The sequence below is a fragment of the Eurypyga helias genome, unplaced genomic scaffold (assembly GCF_000690775.1).
Source record: "Eurypyga helias isolate BGI_N326 unplaced genomic scaffold, ASM69077v1 scaffold31498, whole genome shotgun sequence".
NCBI lineage: Eukaryota > Metazoa > Chordata > Aves > Eurypygiformes > Eurypygidae > Eurypyga > Eurypyga helias.
Genome location: NW_010268090.1, coordinates 1 through 364, shown reverse-complemented (window position 1 = coordinate 364; position 364 = coordinate 1). Strand labels below are relative to the sequence as shown.

The 364-nt window shown below is 62.4% G+C and overlaps 1 protein-coding gene across 1 annotated transcript in view; it reads right to left on the bottom strand.

Moving 5' to 3' along the window:
- LOC104514092 (ADP-ribosylation factor-like protein 6-interacting protein 4) overlaps positions 1-307 on the bottom strand; it is a gene marked incomplete at its 3' end in the record, with an annotated part of 839 nt that extends 532 nt beyond the window's left edge. The window contains exon 1 of the mRNA XM_010157641.1: positions 124-307. Coding sequence (XP_010155943.1) covers positions 124-307 — 184 coding nt within the window. The remainder of the gene's footprint in view (positions 1-123) is intronic.
- Between the last annotated feature and the right edge of the window lie 57 nt (positions 308-364).

The following is a 364-nucleotide window of genomic DNA, read 5'->3' as shown; positions in this document are numbered from 1 at the left end:
CCGCACAAGACTAAACTGGGCACAAAGCGCAGGGCGAGGCGACAGGCACCCGTTTGGCTAAAAGCAGGGACCCTCTTCTCCCCCCTGCCCCCTCCTCCTACCTGCCCCAGGCCCTTTTCCCACCTTTCCCAGGTGCCGCTGAGCTCGACTTGTGTTGGTGAGACCCAGGGGTTCGCTTCCTCGGAGGAGAGCTGCTGCCCCGGTGTGAGTCCTTGCTGCTTTTCCTCCTTTTCTTCTTCTCCTGTCTGCTCCGAGAGTTGCTCTTGCTCCTGCTCCGCGACCGCTTCCGAGACTGGCTGTGGGCCATTGGGCTTCAGCCCCTGGGGGGAACAGGTCACATCGATGCTATGGGGCAGACACCCCC